Source organism: Echeneis naucrates, chromosome 13 (genome assembly GCF_900963305.1).
Source record: "Echeneis naucrates chromosome 13, fEcheNa1.1, whole genome shotgun sequence".
NCBI classification, from domain to species: Eukaryota; Metazoa; Chordata; class Actinopteri; order Carangiformes; family Echeneidae; genus Echeneis; species Echeneis naucrates.
In genome coordinates, this window is record NC_042523.1 from 13,490,884 (window position 1) to 13,511,841 (window position 20,958).

A 20,958-nucleotide genomic window follows, 5' to 3' on the forward strand; every position below is an offset into this window, starting at 1 on the left:
GTGTTTGGGAAAATAGATGCTACACACACTGCTGTAGCCACGTTAAAAAGCAGCAGAGCAGCAAAGGGCCCCCGTGGAGGAACTGGAGGGCAGCCTGCGTGGCTCTGCCACTCTAGGCTACAGACAAATTTGTTCATCACTGCAAAGTAAACATGAGGACTACTAATATTAGATCAAGTTATTTGGAAACTTAGGACATATTTTCTTTCACAACAAAGCAAATTAGGAATCTAAAATTCAAAGAAGAATTTCAGATTATATTTTGCATTTGTTGTAAACTGTTGATCATAGCAGTGAAATTAGAAGGAACTGATATGGCTAAAACTAGACTTTGGTTTTGTGGGTTTGCCTTTAGGACATTAAAGCTGAATGAGCATGGTAAATTACAAATGACACAGATATTTTCTCAGTGACTAGGAATTATTTTTTAATGAATTTCACTGAGCTATGAAAATGTATTTTCATGTAATACTATTTAGGATTTGCAATTGCCAGATAATGATAGACTGTACAGAAAAGAACCCTGCTATGTGATTGGGGATTTGATAATAGTAGATTTCTGTTTTTCTGTCCTCGTGCACCAGGAGAAGACGGCATTCCAGCAGCAGCTCGTCCCGGAGTTCTTCTCGCAAAAGGAGGAGTCGCAGTGGAGTGAGAGACAAAGGCAGGGGCCACCGCTCATACAGGTCACGCAGCCGAGACAGGAGGTAACACCACACACATTCATGGCTGTTTACTCAAATTAGATTTTTATTAGTTTCTGACAAGCACCAACACATCTCATTTCTTAGCTTAGGGATTTTTCAAACCACTTCAATTTTGATATGCTTTTGTCTTGTTCTTGTTCTATGAACATTTGACTGATCCTGTCTGGATTAGATTAATCTTGAGAAAAGGCAACAGCTCTGATTTCTGTTTTTGCTGCAGAATTTGACAATAGCATGTAATGATAACAATGTTTTTTGAATAAATCTTAATTTAACAATATTTTCAACAATATGTTTTATTCATTCTGAACAAAGTGATGAGTGACAGCCTCAGAACTGAAACACTTGTGTTGGTGTTTGTATAAAAGTCAGTATGCGGAATACTGTTGCAGATTTTTTTTATTAAAGAAGCAATAAGAATTCATGAAGTTTACTGTTTCATAAACAATCGCATCATTTGGTATTTATATCTTACGTCGTCAAGTGGAGACACATGGAAACTTGCATCTTAGCTCTGGCATGCACTTTGCGTATGCATTCAATCATGTCTCCACTGTTAGTCTTAAGGCAAAAGTCTGAATGGGACAGATCTGCAGAGACAGCAGGTCATTGGCAACACCAGTCCAATCACTCCTGGCAGCAGCTCTCCTTTCACCCATTAATGTAGTTAAAACATCGTCACCCATACGTATTGTGTTGCCTAATGATGATGATTATTATCAGTGTCACTGACTTGTTTTATTTGTCTTTTTAGCAAGGGACCAACTTATTCATGCAGGACTAATGTGTACACACCTGCAGCACACTTCTCACGCACACCCCTGCACACAAACAGCCGTAGTCAGTCGTGCATCCCTTTCAGAAACATGAAGGCAAAGTCTCTGTGTGTGGTGGTCCATGTCATTAGCATAGCTAATCTGGTGCTAATGAACCAGTAAACTGTGCTGTTTTTTTAATCCCTCTCTCATACACACACACAGATATGCAGACACATAGAAATGTGCACAGATGCACAATTGAAGAAAAGGTTGTCATAATATATGCGTGAGCAAGGCCCTTTGTTTACTTGCATATGGCTGTGGGGGAGAGCAGAGATCATTTTAATCACAAAGATAAAAGAGTTTTAATATCTTCATTACAGGGGTGACAGGATGGAGGGATGATGGAACAGAGATGTTTTGACATAAGTATTGTTGATGGTGCCATGAAAAGATTCACCGCTCACAATGACATTATTTTAAGTAATGTTACCAGAATTTAAATCCTAACCCACAACATGCAACAAATTTCAGAGTTGTACTAAAAAAATTTTGAGAAAAATTGGCCTAACAGTTTTTGCTAATTTCTCTCTCTACTTTCTGCGGTTTGGTGGCAGTCACTCACAGTAGCAGTAATGATTAAAACATCAGTTGAAAATGGCATTACTGGTGTGGGTGTGAGATGAAAGGTGGAGGGGATTTGGGAGATTTAGAACTACAGTCGATGACATCGCTGTTTACAAACAATGCACTGTGATTAGGAGGGTTGCGTTGTGTAATCGGCTTAGTGGTAAGCGAGGAGCAGGTGGGTTGGGCTGGCATTTGCGTGGGTGTGTGGTGGGGTATTTGGAGGTGGAGATATGTGAGACGATGACACTGATGATAAATTAATTCTGTTGTGTGATGGCAGCTGCAGTAGGTCTCTAAAATTTGTTGGTAGCGACCACATGTGCACTTCTGTTTCAGCATAAAAGTCAAATTCAGTTTGGTCATCTTACAAATACAACTAAATCTGAAACTGTTAGCTAATTGATGGATTATATGAAATAAAGTTGCAACAATTTGGATATTTGGCATATAATTTCTGTCAATTTAGAGCAAAAATGTAAAATATTTTCCTTGTTCCAGCTTCTGAGATGACTTTTGACCGTTGCTTAAATCAAAACTGCTGTTCTATTGCACCACTGACCACTGTAGACATTAATTCATTCAGCCATCCATCCATCTTCTACCACTTATCCGTTTGCAGGTTGCAGTGGTGCTGGAGCCAATCCCAGCTCTCATTTGGCGAGGGCGGGGTACACCCTGGATAGGAAGCCAGTCTATCGCAGGGCCTATAGACTCTTGGATGCACATAATTAATTTTGTAAGCCAGTGGCTTCATTTAAAAAAAAAAAAAAACTATTGACACATTTATTGCAAATTTTCCCCAAAAAGAGGACCAATTAGGAAAACTTTTGAGACTTTTCTGCCTTTTTTATTGTTTCCTACGACATGAAGAACAGATTTCATATTATGATCTTTTAATGTCCAATTCTTTGGTGGGACATTGCGCATTCTACACCTGGGAACTGTGTGTACTGTGCATAGGTGCCCTGACTACCATTAGTCTGTGTGTATCTTTGTGTGTGTGTGTGTGTGTTTGTGGATGAGGTTAGCTGAGCTGGCTGAGAGGCTGGCTGATGGATCAGAGGAGGATTGAGTGGACAGGACCTCATGATTGATACGCAGATAGGATATGAGGTGCTGCCTGCCACCCCCACCCTGGCCACACCAGCCCAGCACCACCTTCAGAATAAGAAAGAGAAGAGAGGCCAACCAGGAAGAAGAAAGAAAGAGCAGATGAGATGTTAGAAGGGAATGGTTAGAAAAGTCTGGAGAGAATAAGTGGAGATAGTGCCTAAGAGGGAACACAGAGGACCCTAAATTAGGTAAATGAAGAGGAAAGACAAAAGGCAGTGTCAGTGGAGAGAACAGGCTTACGAGTGGGATGATATTCAGAAGAAATGAGAATAATAAAGTCTGCATCAGACTATTGCAGGGAAGAAGATTAGGACCATAGTGGGGCCGTCGTAGGTTGAAGGGAGGGAATATTATTACCTTCCTTCAGTCTCTCATGTATAAATAAAAAATAAAGAGATACATGAAATAAGAATAATGCTCTATCATGTGTTTACCATTTATCGTTGCTTCCTCCCTGTCTTCTTGCTTTCTCCTTTTTTTTTTGCCCTCAATCAGAGGAGGGCAAGGTCCCCCAGAGGCAGTCAATCTTGCCCTGAAATGTAAAACAGACAAGAGGAGCAGATTACCTATTTGCCATTAATGTTTATTCTCTTTGATGTGAGCAGGCATATCAGGCTATGTGTCTGTGTGTGTGTGAGAGTGAGCGTCTGCCTGTGTGTGTGCGCCAGCAACTGAGCATGTGTGAGGTTGATTGAGAGTATGAATGTATGTGCAAATCTGCATGAATGCATGTTCATTGGAGGAGGTGTCAGGGCCTAGTCCGCTGGGGGAGAGCAGAGCTGAGCATTGTGGCAGTAGTTTACAGTGATCTGATGTGTACCCAGTTCAACAAAGACGACACGGCCTCTCATCACAGTCGGATCACAGGCACGTCTTTAGGTGAGCTCAGTGCTGCGGTGTAGTGCTGGGCTTTTATGGGCAGCCACAGCAGGGGTTAAATGTGTGTGGCTCATTCAGTCATCCTGTCAGTCCTTCACTGACTTCACTACCGTTAGCTTTAGAGGCGCCATTAGAAGTCATGGAGGGCTGACAATTCCACTGTTTTACCCATCAAAAGAGAAGCAGATGATTTCATGTAGTTTTAGGTATTCATGCATGCATGCATCGATAGGTGAGTATACTGCAGGGTCCACACAAACGCTTACATTTTCCTCATTAATATTTCAGGGGTGTGTTGAGTTAGCAGGGCAGAGTGCTAGCGTCAGGTTTTAGCCCTGTTAACACTGAAGCGGTTTCATCACTGGTATGCTGTCATGACTCTAAGGAAAATAACACCTCTAATTATCCCTCTTTTCCCCAGAGAAGATAGATAGCAAGCTAAACACACCACCCAACATGCTGGGATAGGCGACCAAAGTCAGGATTATCTCAGCCACCCTGGAGGCGCAGAGGCCCAGATGACATCTGAGCTGATGTACAGTTAGAGCTAGGGGAAAGTCTATGGGTGGGACATGGCCAGTCAATATTCCAAAAAATTGTTATTGTCAGGTAAAGTTGAAATTGGCATGTTTTCTCTCAATATAAGCCTTCAGTTTTTATTCATTATTGATGATTGCTGGCAGAAGACATTTTAAGAAAGAGCTTTCCAAATGCACCTACATGTTATTGGAGAGCTTGAACTTGTGTCTCAGCCTCTGGGCTATATTTACAGTTTAGGGCAGTTCTTTTGCTGGGCAAAAATGTGTCACGCAACTTGTTATAACACTGCAACTAGTTTTTACAAATGTTTTTTATTATTTTTATTTTGTTAATTTCATTTAGTGTTACCAATAATTACCCAAGGAATAAACCAGGATTCCTCCCCGTTTCCAGTCTTTATGCTGAATTAAGCAGTAGCTTCATTTACTATACAGGCATTAGAGTCCTACTCATCTTATAATTTGTTACTATGTAGAAATTTCCAGCAAGTCAAACTATAACCTTAGGGTTGACGTAGAGAACAGGATTGGATAATGAGACACTTTCCTGACACACTTATACCTTCTCAGAGGTCAGGGTTTAGTGAACATCAATACATAGAGCACCTACTTTCAGTGCCTTGGTGAGTTGATCATGTTCAAGTTTGTGTGCTCCAACCGTGAGACAGTCCTCTAACCACTTTTCCGTCCTGCCTTGTTTTTCTGGCTGCTAGACCCTGAGTATCTGGATGTTGTAGTTCCACATCATGAGCTTTACTCTCTAGACAGGAGATCACAGAAGGACTTGAAGTGTGTTTGTGAGGGTCTGTGTGTGTGCACATGCACAGGATTGAGCAATGGCCTGGTATTTATTTCACACAGCAATTTTCCCCTGTATGAGATGAAGTGTCATACATCTGTTAAATGGCTTTTCCTGCCTAGCATTGACACAGAGCGTGCGCAAGGTCATTCTGGCAGCCTGGGAATGGGGAGGGCTGAGGTAAGAAGCTGTAGGGAAGAGAGGAAAAGTCTTAGAGTTGGAGGGAAGGAGGGTGGGGTGGTTGAGTTGAGAAGACAAAGGTGGGGTGGGGAAAATCAGACGGTTTATTGTGGGTGAGCAGTGTGGCTGCACAGCTTTTCACTGCACCTGGATCAGCAATTCCCCCGTCAGGTGGCAGGGTGGGAAACATATATTAATTCACAAAGTCAAGAGTATGTGTGCGTGTGATGTAGCAGGTGGTTAAGGGTGTTGCTGGCTTCATGAGGGAAACAACCCTGAGTGTGTTTTGAGGACATGACAAGTGGAATCTGGTTTCCTCACCAGAGTGGTGAGATGTTGCCATGAAGAGAGAACCATAAGGCATGAATTGTTGTGCTGATGGATCGGAAACAAGACAAGGCAGAATGTGAACAACTCTTAAATCATTTTTCTTTTTTTGCTTGCAATATCTCACATAGTATTATTACAGCTATGCATTAAAGAGCAGCCTCCTGGCTGCTTTTTATGTGTCTTTCTATTATTCCATGAAATTTACTGATCTTTCCTTTTCCTCCTTTGCACAGGATGACATTTAGCGCTTTCTTCCTTCTTGCCCTATTATCGGACTTGCAAAGTGTTGATTTAAACTGAAAGATGACCTGGTTTAGTTCAGTTGTGTCTTCTGTACTCCATAAAAATCAACATGCTTCCAGTTGTAAAATCTGACTGTGTTTGTTGTTGTTCTCCCCCCTTCTCTCTGTCTTACTCTCCTTCTCTTCTCTGTGTTGTCTTTTTTATTTATCTGCTGTAAAGGCCAGTCAAGCGCTGCTCTGCTTTGTTGTCAGAAACCTTTATTTACCAAAGGGAGGAATAAGTGACTGACACAGACAGCCTCTTTCATCCCCGCCTTGCCGCAAGCAGTGTTCCCCTCTAACGCCAGAGGAAACCCCCCTGTGCCCCCCCTCACTTCTGCCAAACTGGCCTCCCCCAACAACCCCACTCCACTGCACCCCTCTATCCTGCAGGCTCACAACACACCAGCCCGCTCCCCTGGGTAGCAACCTAGCTGTAGTCTGCACTGCGTAGCAAACACACATGCAGAATTCACCACACAAAAGGCATTACACCAGTCCTCTCACATAGACGATCAAATGAGGGACTTAGTCCGATGGTCCCAAACAAAGACTAGTTTAACATCAAAGATTTGCCCATTTTCTCCTTTTATCCACCTGTTAAACAAACTAGGAGTGATGACACATAAAGCCTGTTATGTTACAACATTAGCTTGGAAAGCAGTTTTTGTATTTTTAGTTTCCTGTGACGGAGGGAGCTTTCAGGCATCAGTGATTAGTCAGTGCTAACAAGTCACGGATTTGTGTTTAAAATCAGAAATAAATAAAAAAAAGTAAACATACATCATGAATATGATTTTATAGTGAGGTAATGATATTATTACCATAATTCACAAATTGTAATTTAACTGAATTAGATAATATATGGTAGGTATTATTACTATATGAATTTCAATAACATTATCATTGCTCTACTATCTGTACAAAGGTTTTTCTGTAGACACTGAAGGTGTGTGAAATCAGAGGCGAGCTGTAACTAGTTAAATTATCAGGTTAAATAAATATAATGAAGGTCTTTATCATGATCAAGAGAATTTGAATTGAAGAGCATTTTTTTCTTGTTCCCATTTTTGGGTGAGAAGGTAAGGTAAAATAGACAAATAGAGGATTTTTTTTGTCTGTCATTGATTTCTTTTTCTGTTCCTAATATCTTTGACCTGACTCAGATTCAGCTCCAGAGCTCCAATGTATTTAATCATACATGACTTAGTTTTCCTCAAAAATAAATAAACAAAATAATAATAATTTTGAATAAAATCTTAAAGTTTACATAGCTTTTGAAATTTAACTAACGTTGACCCAAAAAAGCATTAAGTTTTTAGCTCAGCTCAAGAGGGTGTTTGCCTAATTTTTTAGGGCTACACAAAAAAACACAAACCTTGGTGATTAATTTAAATATCATGGAAATCATATGACTTAATTTATATCTGTACACCAAAACCATTTTGTTTGATGGCTGAAACTTAATAACAATGTGAAACTGTCACTTTTACACTTTTACACTTACTTTGCATTCTTTAGCAAATAAACCTTTCTAATGCCAAAGACTAATGTCATATAATCAGCTCTCATTGTGTTCACATTATAAGAAAGAAAAGACTCATCCGTCTGGCCAGACTGAGAGAAAGACGGAGACAGAAACACTTTTAGCTTTGGCATAGGAAAATGAACACCAAATGTATCGCTCTCCCTTTCCTTCCTGCCTTTTCTCTGTGTCTCTTTCCTATTTAAGCTTCTTGAAGTTCTTCCAAATTGGGTTTTAAATGCCAATTAGGAGGTTGAATGTAGTAAAATAAAAGCAAATGCAGGCAGGATGGCCTCACCTTCTGGCTGGTTAGGCTTCAGAGAGAGCCGAGCCGGACCTTTGGCTCCCAGCGAGGCTTTGAGAGAAATATCCTGCCTAATGAACACATTAATTATAACCATAACTATTTATAAGATGATAATTAGAAACGAAGGGAGGTAAACTGGGCTTTTCCTGCAATTAATGGAGGATTAATTACGGGAGCTAATGAAGTGGATTTTTGAAACGCGTGGAGGTGAAGTACAGAGATGTGCAGCTCGCTTTGTGATCACTGGCATAATTATTTTCTCCAGCGCCAAAGCGTTTGAGGCCCTGGTCCTCGCCGGCTCAGGCCAGCTAATAAGCATCATTGCATCGTTATATATGCACTTAAAAAGACTTGCCACTGAAATGACTGTCTAATTATTTCTAATTGGCAGGCCCTGTGTGTTGTCATTGAGCTGTTTGGAGCCACAGTGGAGCCCTGGGTCTAATAACGCTCTGGGCGGAGAAGCACAGAGAAAGAGCGATTGAGAGACAGTGATGCTTAAAGAGAGAGAGAGAGAGAGTGAGAGCAAAAAGGAGGGGGCTCTACCAGTTGCCTGCTGCTCATAGCCGGACCTGCACATTGTCCCTGTGTGCTACTCGCCCAGCAGGACAGCAGGTCCTAGAATGACGCCAGGTGCACTCAGAGGTCACCTTGCCAAGTAGCCGATTAGAAAAGTTTTATTTTATCTGTGCTTATTTTCCCTTTTTAATTAACAGTTTCTACTCTTAATTTATGCACAAATAAACACCACCGTCTGTCCACAGTTCTTCTTTTCACTCTTAAACATACTACACACACAGTGGGATGAAGGGAGGGAGGTGGGTGGTGTGTTTATGTGCTATGTGTGATTTGGTGGCCAGGTTTTGAGCCAGTCCATAGAGACCTGTGCTAAGAGAGCATGCATGGAGAAACCTCATTCAGCCATGTTTACCTTGTACTCTACTTATGCTCTCCCTTACACCATATGGATATCATCATTCTCTGGAACTGGATGGAGGACTGAGGCCTAGACATATATCATTTGTCTTTACAATAGTCACAGTCATATTCAAAATTAATGTTGATTTTTTTTTTTTTTTTTTTAAAGCACACATTTATCATCAGGCTTCTTTTAGGAATAATGAATATGTGCCTGTTTACAGTAGATCTTAGTTATTTGAGGCATTGATTGCCATGTCCATGTTTGAGCGTGTATGTATTATGAGAGTGTTTGAATGATGCACAGGGATTGTGTGTGGGAGCACCTCGCTTAATTCATCCTAAGCAGAGCCATATGCGTTGTCTTACCCCCCTACAAAAAAAAGGGGGGAACAAAAACAAAAACCCCTCTGTCATTCCTTACCCCCCTCCCTGGACAGCTTGAAAGCAAATTGTCAGCTAATGGAACCACTGCCTGCACTTGTCAGTTCACTTTGGGCTAGCAAAGGCACCACACAAAAACATACACACACACCAGCATGTGGTTTCGCTCACACGTTTAGTAATTTATTTGTGGAAAAAGAAGAGAAAAATGAGAGCAAGGCAGAATGGCAGAAAAATGAAACAAGGATCATGTGCGTCTTGACTGAAACCTTGACAGTCTTTTCGAAAGTAATGAAACACTTTCTCAGCATGCGCATTAGTTTTTCTATTTGAAATTTGTCTTCCTTTTTTTGCTCTGTCTATCCATTTGAGTTTTGGCAGAGTTGTGGACATGAGGAGGAAGTGGAGAGAGATGGATCACCCAGAGGATACGTGGCCAACTGTCGTATGATTGGCTGAACAAAGAGCAGATCACTTCTGTGACTGGTTGAACAGAGAACTCTGTGTCATGATTTTGGCTTCAAATCAAAGCAGGAAGAATGTAATTATTTTAAATACAGTCAACAGTTTTGTTGGGGTGGAAGTTTGCCAGATTCCTGTGTAAACTCAGTTGGATATTGATGCTGAGTAGAAGTGAGATAACAGAGTATGCGCTCTGTCTCTCATGTGCTACTGCAGATGTATAATAAATGGCCTTAATGCCATCATTGAAGCATGTGGCAACATTTGCAACCTGCCTCCAGCCATATAACAAGTCAGTCTTTTGCCCTTCCCACTATGTGTAGTCATTTTAGTGATGATTGAAAAACTGGCATAAAACAGAAGTTAGACATAAAAGTAGGATATATATTTTAGAGACATAATTACAAATATTAAGAAATAGGTATTTGCTCCATTGGAATTTCACTGCCAGATATTGTGTCAGTTAGCCCTGCAATACATAATCCATGTTGAAATTTCTTTTACTTGTGCTTAGATCTCTATGTAGTCTGTATATTTCTGTACTATTTACAAAACTGATTTCCTTGAGCTGCCTGGGTCTGTGTCGCAGGTCAGAGTTCACCATTTCCATGACCTGTGATTGGTTAAAAGACAAACAAGGAAACGCTTGCTTTCTGTGGGACTTGTGTAATGTGCATAGACATGTAGACTACAAAAAGTGACAGATGTGTTAGAGTGAAGAGTCTTTTTTTTCCTGAGGGTGGAGTGTTTTCTCTTTCTGTTCATTTCTTGATCTCTTTTTCTGCGTTCATCTGTCTCCCTCCTCCTCCTTGTTTAATCTTGACAGGGGTTCATAAAAAAATAAATAAAGAAATTTTTTTTAGAAAGCTCTCTCCTGTCATAAGACAACTTTACGTTATTCCATGGAAGAGGGGAAACTAATCATGCTTTCTTTTTTTTTTTTTAAATAGGGCGCTATTCCAGTTGTGTCTTGGGTGTTTAATTAAGTGTAGTTTCCCTTTAGTAGCGGAATGTGTGCCTGCTTTTTGTCGGCCCGTTCCTCTATGCCTTTTACAGTCCACCCACATGGTTTGTCTCAGCGTTTATGATTTTTCTTATACTGGAGTTGTGAGGTTCCTAAATCACTTAAGCACACAGGGCCAAGCAGTCCACATTTAAACAATAAAAGGCTGTTATGCTAAGGGCCCTTAGATCTCCTACCACTTCATAAATACGTGCGTATAAAAGGCAGAAAAATACATCTTCCCTGACCAGAAAGAGAAGGAGAGCGAGTGCCTGAGAGCACACCTGCTAATTGGAGCCAGCTTGATGTGAAGCACGGCTGTCTGCTCTGTCTTCTTCAAGTCCTAACCTTTTTTTTCTCGTTTCTCTCTCATTCTTTCCTACTTTTGCGTTACCTTGGTTGTTGTTGACTCTCCAACTTTTAAAACCCCTTAAAAAATAACCCAACATATTCTTGCATCTTCTCCCTCTAAAGCCTCCTGCTGTCTTTCACCATTGTCCTCACTCCCACTCTTCCACCTCCTCCTTCTCTTTCCTCCCAACTTTTTCTATCTCCCCGCTCTCCACTCTCCTGCACGTGGAGGCAATGACAACTAAAACAACTTTGTCCTACTGGTGTAACTAATTGTTCTGGGCCATGATGGATGGAAGAAGTGAAAAAGTGGGTTACAATTGTGTGAGGAGCTGTGAGCGACTTGGCAAGTTAGCACCTAGTCTCAATGTGACCTCCACTTGACCTTGTGTAGGGGCTGAGCCAGGGCCCCCCTCAGCTCCAGCTGCTAATGGGTGTCATGTCGAGCTGTGGCTGCACAGAGGTCAAAGGTTACGGGTGCACACCAGACGGCCAAGTTTAGGATTGTGATGAGGTGGCTGAGTGACACTGGGCATATGTGCCAATGAAGACGCTGGCAATCAGCTAATGCACAGTGATGCACAGCCATGCACATATACACACATGCACATAGAAACCGAATCGTGCTGTAGAAAGTTATCTTTTCCCTCATCGTTGGTTCGCCGTTATAGGTTCATATAGATCTGAGGGGTCTTTGAAAGCCTTTGAACTCTGCTAAATAGCTTGACCTTGTGGTTCATGGCTGTAACTGTGTGTGTGTCTGTGTGTTTGTGTTTGGGTGTGTGCGGGGGTAGTGAGTGGGTGGCCTGCATGGGGTCTCATTTCTGCTTCATAGCATAGCAGGGCATTGCAGACTTTTGTGTTGACGACTGCTAAATTAAAAGCAAACTGAAGATTATGACAAATCTAAACATTGCTTTTATGAAGCAGAGGAGGGATGTAGAAAAAACATTTCAGAATATTTCATTTTCTGTCTTTGCTGTGTTAATTGTGCTCACAATCAGCTACTTTGCAGTGATTCCTTGTGGGTTATTGTGTGTGTATGTATATTTATGTTTCTATGTGGGTGTGCGTGGTGGATGACTGAGTCAGTGTGTGTTAGCGCGTGTGTGTGCGTGTACTGTGAACCGAGGGAACAGATAATGTGGCTGCTTGGAAAGGAGAAAGCAGCTTGGGAAATGATTTCAACAGCTCTCATAATTAGAGGAATATCATAAATTAAACTTGTGTCTGCCGTTGTGTTTGAAGAGCACTCAAAAGTAATAAATTCTGGATGGTTAACATATTTGCATTCCATTCAGCAGGCAGCGTCAGGCAGGAACAGCTGTTTTCTACGTCTTTTGGCAGCAGGAAATGCACATTGCTCACTCAAGGTGCTTTTAGACGCATTGAAATGGCAGAAAAAAAGAGAAGTGACTTTTAACTTGAACATGAAGCTGCTGCTGTGTGCTCTGTCACTGGAAATAACTCGGCAGGGAACAGCACATTAATGAAGTTCTTCAAATATGGATCTTCTTACTTTCAATAGGCTCGTTTCTTTTTCAATCTGTCTGTTACTTGGAAAAGTTGACCGGCAAGCTTTTTTATATTCTGCGTCTGTGTGTGTGTGTATGCGTGTGTGTGTGTGTGTTGTTGAGGATACAAAGAATAAATTATTATACTTTTAAACATATTGCATAGTTTCAAAATACAGCCTTAATGGTGACAAAAACACTTTATTTGTTACAAGTTGATAAAACATCGGCTTTGATTAAGCATTTTAAACCTTTGTTTTCTTTTTTTTTATTATTATTTTTCAATGAAGGTAATTTTTGTTAAAACATACCATTTCGCTGTAGCAGTATAAGGATTGTGCTGCTACAGATATGCCCAAGACAAAATCAAATCATGATTTTTATACTTTCCAAAATGAAAATTAAATGCAAAAACTTCCCCAAATCTCACACATTGCCAAATTGTTTTGTATTAACTCTGACCGGGGTAGCCAATGATACACATGTCATGTTGCTGTAAAGACTGCTGTAGTTACTTACAAGTAATAGTTTCTTGAATCAGTGCTTGACGACATCTGTAACAGCCTCTGGTTCCACTGGCTGTTGTTCCATAAAGGATTTCTCTAACAAGCTGCAATCTGATATTTGAGCGAATTGTAGCTTTTCCCTTTTAACAGTAAGTGCATTAGCAGGAAGCTATCTATAATACACAGTGATGTAGAGGTCAGTGGCACCAAGGCTCACCTGGAATATAAATCACAGATGGATCTCTACATTGGCACATTTGCAGTGGACAAACAGTTAAAAAGTTGGTAAGATGCAAAATATGAATCTATATCTTATTTAGCCACGAACTGAACATGGATATTTTGGAAGGTAATAATGCAAGTGTGTGTCTAGGTCCCATCATGTTTCTGCGCTAGCTTTTATTGTACTGTTGGTAAGAATGGCTGGTCAGACGGGGGTCACTGTCACCAGGATCCACTGAAACGTGATAGGGTTAAGGTTACATGGCCATTAATCATTGCTGCGCCACACTGGCCTAATGGACAGGGACCCTGCTCGGGGCATCACTGAGATCATCACTTGTGTTCTCAGCAGTTATGTTGGTGTTTTCTGCCTTGGGATAAATACAATATGAACTTTGTTTTTTCTTCCCACAGAGGATGGTGGTTTGGGAAATGAAGAAACAATATGAATGTGTGTCACTATTGCTCAAATTGGGGTACAATAGGGTTAAAGAATCAGTGAGGATGATTGGTCTCTTATTTTGTATGTGTGTCTGGTCTTGTGTGTGTTACCATTCCTGATACTGCAAAGTATGAATAATGATTTAACTGGGGTCAGATTCCATTGGAGACGTTCACCTGTATCTGACACTAGTGGCATTGCGTAGCTGCCATTAATGTCCAATTTTCAATGAAAACAGAAATAGAATACAGACTGATAAGGGTAACACCATCCAGCTTCACACCCGACCACATAATTACCCCAATGGGTTGTGGTGAGGGATCATATCCTGGCGCGCACTGGGGGGTCAGCCGCGATAAGCTTCAGCCCAGCTCCCAACATGCAGCATAATTACTCTATTGATAATTCACCAGGAAAATGGGGCCAGCCAATTGCAGGGCTCCAATTTAATGGATCGGACAGTGAAACGAGGGAGGAATGGAGGAAAGGAGGCTGCGAGGGGGTTTGTGTGAGGGGGTTGTTCGTAGGAGCAACCTGCAAGGGCCTTTTATTAGAAATGAAAATATGTTTAGGCCATAGGGGGACCCATTTTCCCTGGAGATAATAAGGCCAATAAAATGTAAAGCAGAGGAAGGGCTTGGCATGGGGTCCAACTGTGGCTGTTTATCTGTGTGTGTCCTGCATTAGCCCATTTATCCCCAGCCTCAAATTAGCTAATCATTCTCCAAGGGGAAGGACTTGGTCAGGAAATTGACATTTAGCAGCATAGGCTCACTCTATTAACTACAGTAAATTTAATTTGCTGCACACCCCAGAAGTGGGCTGTTTTCTTTGCCGTCAGAGGGAGAAAGGGAGAGGGAGACAGAGAAACAGAGAGAGATTGTGCATATTGCTTCTGGCCACAGTTTGCTTGGCTGTAAATATAAGACTGACTTGGAACTTTGCTACCCTAATGACTTTCGCCTCATATGTTGATTACAAGCATACACAGGCATTGTCAGCACATAGATTCACTCAATCCATGGTCTCTTTGAGCCATTGATGGATCGTCTTGCCTGGAGACCCCAAAACCCCCAAAATGACAATGTTTTCCCTCTTTTCTGTTGGATTTGAGACTCTGTCCAGAGCAATCGTATCTCCATTAAACACTGTATTAAACATGCTTAATCAGATGCCTCTGGATCATGTTTCATGATTATTATTTTTGATTATCACTCCAGGGTAGCTGCTTTAGTGTCTGTTCTGCAGAATGCAATGAGACAGGATTTACTGTGGTTAAAAAGATACTATAAAAAAGATAACTAGAGAGATACTTAAAAAGATAGAACGACTGCTGTAGCTGCTTGGACAGCAGTATAGAAACAATAAGGTGACCACTCAATAATAAATCTGCAACTCTTCAGGTACTTTATGAATCTTTTACATAATTTCTAAGAAAATTATTTTCAAAATGGAAGAATTTGTTTTTGGGTTGTTTTTTTTTTTTTTTGCTTATGAAACAGGTTCATTGTCACTGCGTGCTGCACTTCAGCTTTCCTTCAAATGGTGTTTTTGTTTTTTTTTTTTCCTTTCTTTCTTTTTTCCCCCCTCCCCCCCAAAGAGAGACTCTCTTTTGCTGAGACCTTGAGCGCAGTTAGCTCTCTGGAGATCAGAATCGCCCCAGCCTAATTGATTGCAACAGTTGTCAGAGTGTTGTCTGTTAGGATGGTGACAGGCGTCTGAAGAAAATGATTAGTTTTCTGTCGGGAGAGAGACAGCTCTGGATGTCCCAAACTGCAAACTAATAAAGGGGGGAAAGCAATAAAGCTCGTGGACAGCAGGTTTGACTGTTTTTATAGACAAATCAATAAAATGATAGATGATGGAAAATAACGGCATCTTAGCTGCCAATTTCTACTGGGGTTTCGAATCATCGTCCCACAGCCTCACGCACACACACACACACACACACACACACACACACACAAACAAACACACATACACTTGAGAAGAGTTAGGTGAAGTGCTTTCCCTTCATTAACAGAGACATGCAGTGTCTCATAAATAAGTGGCTATATTTTGGTAAATAGTTTTTTTTCCAAGTGTGTTACCTTATTTACAGATGACTTAAACTTTCAATGCTCTATTTCCTGGTTTTTAAGTGATGTTTGTGTATCTGCGTGTGTATTTATGTGTCATAACTAAAAGAGTAAATCTTACACTGTAAATCTCTTTGAGAGCAGAGGGTCAGGATCAATACATAGTACAAGCCTTCCTCTGAGTGCGCCTTTAATTGGCTCCATTTCGGCTCTCAGTTTATTTGTGTGTGTGTGTCTGTGTGTTGTGGTGTGTTTGTGGTGTTTTCATTACAACCCTGTGAAGGATGAATTCATCCAAAATCCGATCTTAGTACGTTTTGTGTTGATTCCTTGTTGTAAAGGTTCATTAAATTTGTTTGTATTAATATAAATCTGCTGGTCACACATTGGCTTTCCAAGTATTTTTAAATTGACGCTGGTTTTGATTTTGAATTTTGTTAGGGTTAGTATTTGTATTTGTATTGTATTTGTAACATGTAATATTGTGCAATATGGACAAAAATCTAAATTAAAAGTTGAGGGCACTTTTAATTTTAATGTTTTCCTTTTTTATGGGATACTTTTCTCATTGATATTTAGTTATATGTTGTAATGATTTGATAACCATTACAAAATGCAAAAATACAATGTTAAAATCCATGTAGTAAACCCTCCCAAGCTGTATTTTCTTCACTGAGAGCTCAGTCCAATTCAGCAGTCATTTCTTTCTGTGTCCTATCACTAACTGAATAAATTATGTAGTCTGCCCAATTTTCTGCAAGTGACCAAAGCCTATTCTACGACTTACTTCCAATTTTTAAATGTGGGAGACGAAGATGTAAATGAGAAAGAAGGTACAAGATCAGGTGGATGACATTCAACTCAATTTTGAAAAAAACTACCAGTGTAACACTTCTAATCGATTGAAGCCAGTGCTGCATTTATCTCTAATGCTATGTCTTATTACATTTCAGGTCTCATTCTCGCCACCGACGGTCCCGCAGCAGAAGTGGCAGCCGCAGCCGGCGAAGAAGCCACAGCCGCAAAAGAAGCCGCAGCCACAGTCGTCGAAAGAGTCGAAGTCACAGCAGAGAGCGGGACCGGAGCCGACGCAAGGGCCGCGACCGGGAGAGGGAGAAAGAGAAGGAGAGAGACAGAGGAAGGGACCGAGACAAGGACAAAGAGAAGGACAAGAGTAAAGACAAGGCAGACAAAAAGGGGTAAGTGATGAATGGCACTGTACATGGAAGAGCACATTCACAGGTAGACACAAACACAGCAAATGAGTATTGGGTCGGCCCAGCTCAATCTAAACTACCACCTCCACAGGACAACAGAACACTTTAGTCAGTGTAATACAGGCTTAAATATGGAGCTCAGTCTCAGCTGGTCCATCCGTCCATCCATCACTGAATCCTTCTATCCATCAATCCATCAGGCCCTTTCTTCCTCCATTTCCCTATGCAATCAACCACTGGGCTACACTGGCCCAGTAATTTGATATAAAGAGAGGACACTATGCTGAAATGGATGGTGGGTAGGGGGGCTGCATAAGTTCAGTTTTTAGACACTGTTTTGGTCACCAGATGATGTCTGATGTCCTTGATGCTGCTCCGTACTCTTTGGCCCTTGCTGCAATAAGTGTGGAAACATAACAAGATCATATTCATCTCCTGTGTCATTGGTGTCCACAACAAAAAAAAGCAATAATCAGATCTCCTCATCAATGTGAGAACAGCTGGCAAATAACCTGCACTTGCAAGCAATGCTGTAATACACACTAGGAGCAGGTTTGGTGTAGTGCATCATTTAGCAGCGGTGCGCTCAAGTAAAGCTCTCTTAACTGCCTTAGAGGCCTCTCTTCGCCTCAACTGCAATAGCAAGCTCAATTCCTCCCCAGCGCTTCATGCTTGGTTTTGATTGGAGGCCACTGTAATATGACTGGTACCCAGTTGTTGTCTGTCACATCCAATGGCACAGATATGTGTATGAAGCTATGTATCCAATGAGTGATGCAGACCAGCTGGTCTGTGAGAATCTTTAGTGCCCACGGTAAACTGCATATAAACTTAAGTTTTTCTACATGTAACTTCACAGTTTAGCAGATATTGAAGATTACATTTTGAGTTTTTCAAATATCGACAAATCTAATTCTTTATTCAGGTAGTGTTGGTTTTCCATACAAATTTGTGACTTAATGAAGTTAAAGCTTTTACAAAAACCTGTCAGGGAGACAGCAGTAAATGGAAAGCTTGAAAAACACCTCAAAGTGATTTCTCAGACCAAATATGTGCAATAAAAGCCAAATGGCAATTTATGATTTCACAACTGTTTGATCTGACTGAAAAGGATCTTCTTCCCTCAGATATATTTGTGATGCAACATTGCAATCAGATGATGAAAATCAGTGCTGTAGCTATGGCTCTTAATAGACAAAAACAGTATATTTGAAGAACAAAAAAAAAAAAGACTTTGCTTGTGCACCCCCATGAAACCATCATCGAACTTAAAGAATATTTTTCTAGAACTTATATGTACGTATTTAGCAAGTGCCATTCAAACAGGTTTCTGGAAGTTTTGAAATTGATCTAAGTCACCTGTGGGAGAAAAGAGAGAACAGGTATGTTGTCATGATAAAATGCAACTAATGCAATCTACAGATATTCAATACCAACTTTATAAAGGCTTTGTTGGCCATCACCAAAAACCAGAGGACTCAGGATTTTGCTTAGCTTTTAAAGGAAAAGTTCTCCTTTTATTTGAAGCCATTACGTTATGCCTTTCTTAGATGCGTATCAGAAAAACAAATAAACCTAACAGTGAAATGTAAGGCCAGCAGACTATATCTATTTTCTTATTAAGGCTTCAATATCCTTCAGCATTGATAGGAATCTCCTCCTTTATCTCTGACCCTGCTTTAGCTTGTCTGTTTGCAGGTGTGTGCGCTCATATATGTAGTAAGTTTGTTGATTTTTGTGTGTGCGTTTTCACCTGCAGCTTTATTATATTGCCAAATGTTTATCCTTCTGTCTGGAATTCCAAGTTACTTAAACCTTTTTTTTTTAATCTTACAGCTACAGGTATTCAATTTTTTCTAGTTTAAAGAAACAGCTTTCATGTTTTTTGTCACAGCAGTTTCAAGCTTCTTGCTTTTGTAATTCGCTGTAAATTTAGAGGAACTAATGCAGTGGGTGGATTTTTCAAAAAATGCATATACATATACCTAAGTTTTATGTATATGCATTTCTGTTCATGATATTTTAGCACTAAACTTTATTACACTATTAGATTGAAGTAGGGATCCCGGAAAATGTAATGCAATTTTCATATTAAATTAAACCAATCATAATATGAGAATTTAATTGTTGCATTATATTTCTTCCTTATTTGACAACCTCTTTACTGCAAAGTGAAATGAAGCTGGTCTGTCTATGGACCTTGACATTATGTTGTCACTGTCCAAAAGCCATCTGACGGATGGATGTTCCCAACTTAACAGATGCTGACATAGGAGTTTGGTGTCTATCAAATTCTCCTTTAGCAGAAGAAAGGCAGACACAAAGAATATGTAAAAAAAAAAAAAGAGGTTTTCTACAGTATACCCTGTCTGACATGCCTCTTCTTTTTCCTCTGTCTCCTCCGTTCTTTCTGCCTCTGCTCTTAACAGTGATGGGGGTAGGGTCTTTACGGAAGCCCTGATCTTCACTATTTCCACACAAACACGTACACCCACATTCACATACATACACTGTGACACACAACCTCATTTACATCCACATTCTTGCTGGGTGGAAGAGGAGCGAAGCAGTGCGATGTTGATGCAGGGTGGAGAAGAGGCTGAGAAGCTTTATAGTGTCTGTCAGGATGAAAGAGGGGCCCCTTAGAGCGGCACCCTGACACTGACTCTGTGTGTGAGCATGTGTGTGGTGTTGTCGTCATTAAACATTTAACACTCCTCTAGTATGACAGCAGGCAACTTGGTGCTCCAGCAGCATGTTTTCATGCAAAATTTATTGAAAAAGACGAGCTGTTGTTAAGAGATCTTGTTGCCTTTCACCAGTGGCAAAGGGTAAGTGTTTAGTTGTGGGGTTCTTTGTGTGTGTATGTGTGAGTGACTGTTTACCCAGATTTGTGTACAGGGTCAGTAGGTCAGCTTTGCTATGTAATCTTCTGCCTTAATTTACTGAGAGAACAGCTTCCTTTTAATGAATTAAACCACATGGAAAACTCTCTTATCAACCACTAATCACAGCCTGATCTAGTGTACTCCAGGGCTCAAAATAAAATGCGACAATATCTCAATTTAAGATTGGTTTGATTTATAGTTTTGTTTTTGTTTGTTTGTTTTTTAAGTTGTACATTTCAGGACATAATTTTGAGTTTTCTGTGCACTTATTATTCATGTTTCACACTCTTTAAGGACATTGTGTTACAGCTGACCCTTACTGGTGGGAAACCGGAACATTTAGCAGTTGACCTCCTGGCATAAATCCAATAGATCATTAAGAATCTCAATAATTAAAATACTGTTCATGGGTTCCATGACTTAGGACGCCGATCATTTCTTATGACACGGTGTAAGTCAGAACATAAGTCATAAATTAACACAATGAAACGGCGTCAGTGGATTTCACCCTCACTGCCTTCCTCACTCTAATCCTGCATGACGCAATATTCATCCGCCACACTGGTGGAAGTAGTTCTTAGCATGACTCATCTTTATGACGCCACTCAAGTTGAAACAAGGTTTCTTAATAATGTAAACTCGAAACCTGGTTGAATCGATAAATGAATTCATATAATTGCTTTGATTCTCAACCTGCAAATAAGTGGCCCAGCTACTTTGCATCTTTTTTGTTTTCCTATTTCCCATAGAACAGAACAGGAGAAATAAACATTGTGTTGTTTTAACAAGTGCTCATCTGCCCCAAGGCAGACAACTGACAGAAGTATAATTTGGATGTAACATCATTCTTCACCTGATATCCGACCCAATTCCCACCTGTAATTAATGGGCAGAAATGTCAAATCTACAGTTAGCAGATGGTTCT

General features: G+C 40.5%; 1 protein-coding gene across 1 annotated transcript in view; it reads left to right on the forward strand.

Moving 5' to 3' along the window:
- rsrc1 (arginine/serine-rich coiled-coil 1) overlaps nt 1-20,958 on the forward strand; it is a 106,913-nt gene that overhangs the window by 3,243 nt on the left and 82,712 nt on the right. Inside the window, exons 3-4 of the mRNA XM_029517930.1 lie at nt 585-707; nt 16,882-17,127. Coding sequence (XP_029373790.1) covers nt 585-707; nt 16,882-17,127 — 369 coding nt within the window. The remainder of the gene's footprint in view (nt 1-584; nt 708-16,881; nt 17,128-20,958) is intronic.